General features: G+C 45.6%; 1 protein-coding gene across 1 annotated transcript in view; it reads right to left on the bottom strand.

The window, feature by feature from the left end:
- dlc (deltaC) overlaps window positions 1-2,500 on the bottom strand; it is a 22,950-nt gene that overhangs the window by 19,451 nt on the left and 999 nt on the right. Inside the window, exons 3-4 of the mRNA XM_034123715.1 lie at window positions 2,237-2,297; window positions 1,616-1,873 (exon numbers count right to left, since the gene is read on the bottom strand). Coding sequence (XP_033979606.1) covers window positions 1,616-1,873; window positions 2,237-2,297 — 319 coding nt within the window. The remainder of the gene's footprint in view (window positions 1-1,615; window positions 1,874-2,236; window positions 2,298-2,500) is intronic.

The following is a 2,500-nucleotide window of genomic DNA, read 5'->3' on the forward strand; positions in this document are numbered from 1 at the left end:
ACAGCCAAACTCATCCTGAGCACACACAAAGTCACAGCCGAAGTAAAAACAATAAGTGTGGCTTGATATTGAGTAAGAAAAAGGTTGATAAATGCTGTGAGAATGGGTCTGCAGAGAGAATGGGTCTGCAGAGAGAATGGGTCTGCAGAGAGAATGGGTCTGCAGAGAGAATGGGTTCTGCAGAGAGAATGGGTCTGCAGAGAGAATGGGTCTGCGGAGAGAATGGGTCTGCGGAGAGAATGGGTCTGCAGAGAGAATGGGTCTGCAGAGAGAATGGGTCTGCAGAGAGAATGGGTCTGCAGAGAGAATGGGTCTGCAGAGAGAATGGGTCTGCAGAGAGAATGGGTCTGCGGAGAGAATGGGTCTGCGGAGAGAATGGGTCTGCAGAGAGAATGGGTCTGCAGAGAGAATGGGTCTGCAGAGAGAATGGGTCTGCAGAGAGAATGGGTCTGCAGAGAGAATGGGTCTGCAGAGAGAATTTCGCCGTGATCCCAACTGTCTGTTATCAGCCTGCAGCCAGGGAGGAGAAATCAGCTGAGCTGCCTGCTCCCTGCACTGTGTGTGTGTGTGAGGAAGTCCGTGGATTGGTCAATTTGGACCAATCAGCTTAACGTAACGGCTCCGCGGACCTAACGTAACGGCTCCACGGATTGGTCCATTTCGTTCCGGGTACGGGATTACATCATCCCGTACCCGGAAGAATCAAATGGACAATGACGTATCTCCAACAAGGCGTTTTGGGGAGGTATTTTCTGTGTTAGAGTTTTACTCGCTATAGGGTGTACTTTGAGGGTTTTGACTCTGCACACCGTTTACATGCATAAAAACCTTCATAACACACAAGGGGACGGGTAATAACCGGAAAAGCATGACATGGGCCCTTTAAGATATATAAAAATACATATATAAATATTTAATATATATAAAATAATGTATTATTACATTACATGTCACTTGTTAGACGCTTTTATCCAAAGCGACTTACATACTCAATACTGTGGGCAATCACCACAGGAGCACTTTGGGGTGAAGTGTCTCAGGGACACAACGACATGCTGACTGCAGTGGGGTTTGAACCTGAGACCCCCTGATCCGAACACATACGCACAACCCACTGCACCACACACCTGTATTATATTACATTATTGCCTCTGCATTGGATTATTATCTGATAGGGTAATAACTTCATAATTAACTACGTCTGAAAGCAGAAGTCGAGGGCAAATAATTGCAAGTCTCTTCAGTGAGCCTGTCACAAAATGATTTTAAAAAAATAAGCCACATTCTGGAGAAAAAGTCACAATCTAAAAAAATAAGTACAATTCTGAGAAAAAATGAATATTTTGAAGAAAACTATTTCAAATTCTGAGAAGAAATTCATATTTGAGATGCATTGTGGGACAGGTAGTTTATGGGCAACGTGCTTCTGTAAATCGGCATGTATAATAAACATATGATATTCTTTCAGAGCTCTTGTGGGGCCGCATGAAGTTAAGTCACGGGCCGGATTTGGCCCCCGGGCCTTGAGTTTGACACCCCTGCCTTAAAGCATCATGTTGGTGTTTTCTGGCAGGGTTAATGTGGTTTAAATGCATTAAAGTGTGCAAAAACTCACGATCGGAGCAGTACTCTCCGGTCCATCCCTCCAGACAGACCCGGTTCCCCGGCTCGTCGCAGGTGTAGTGGCCGAAGGTGTCGTTGCGCGGGCGGCAGTAGGCGGAGCACTCCTCCCCGTGGTAGTGTTCTTCACAGAGCACGTGGTACGAGTACCGGAGCTCGCTCTTGTTACTGAAGTCCACGTCCTGGGACCACTCCTCTCCAACGGCGAGTCTGCGGCGGGTCGCCAGGCGGCTGATCAGGTTGTTATGGTTCTCTGGAGGGGGGGAAATATCGTTTAATGTGTGTGCCAAAATGAGATAATAATAATACATTGGATTTTTATAGCGCTTTTCCTGGTGCTCAAAGACGCTTTACATACAATCAGAAACAGAAACAGTACAAAGACAACTCTGAAAGATGCTGAAAGGGAGAATAATGTAGTGTGTGTGTGTGTGTGTGTGTGTGTGTGTGTGTGTGTGTGTGTGTGTGTGTGTGTGTGTGTGTGTGTATGTGTGTGTGTGTGTGTGTGTGTGTGTGTGTGTGTGTGTGTGTGTGTGTGTGTGTGTGTGTGTGTGTGTGTGTGTGTGTGTGTGTGTGTGTGTGTTTGTCGCCCCCTTGCGGTGCAGAAGCAACGTACCTGTAGACTCAAGACCTGAAGACTCCGCGTTCCAGGCTTCAATGATCAGAGAGAAAGTCCCCTGAAAATAAGATTTAAAAGAAAAAAAAGATCCATTAATGACCAGAAACATGACTTTTTCTTTATTTTCTTTTACTCATGCATATGTTAACTCCTGCTGGTTTGTAAGCTTTACTTCCATCATTCATGCTAGAAGTGAATCAATGAGAAGCGGAATCACTTATTCAGCCTTTAAATGCACATTGTTGAGTTTTTGAAGCACAC

This window comes from Trematomus bernacchii, unplaced genomic scaffold (genome assembly GCF_902827165.1).
Source record: "Trematomus bernacchii unplaced genomic scaffold, fTreBer1.1, whole genome shotgun sequence".
In the NCBI taxonomy this organism is placed as follows: domain Eukaryota; kingdom Metazoa; phylum Chordata; class Actinopteri; order Perciformes; family Nototheniidae; genus Trematomus; species Trematomus bernacchii.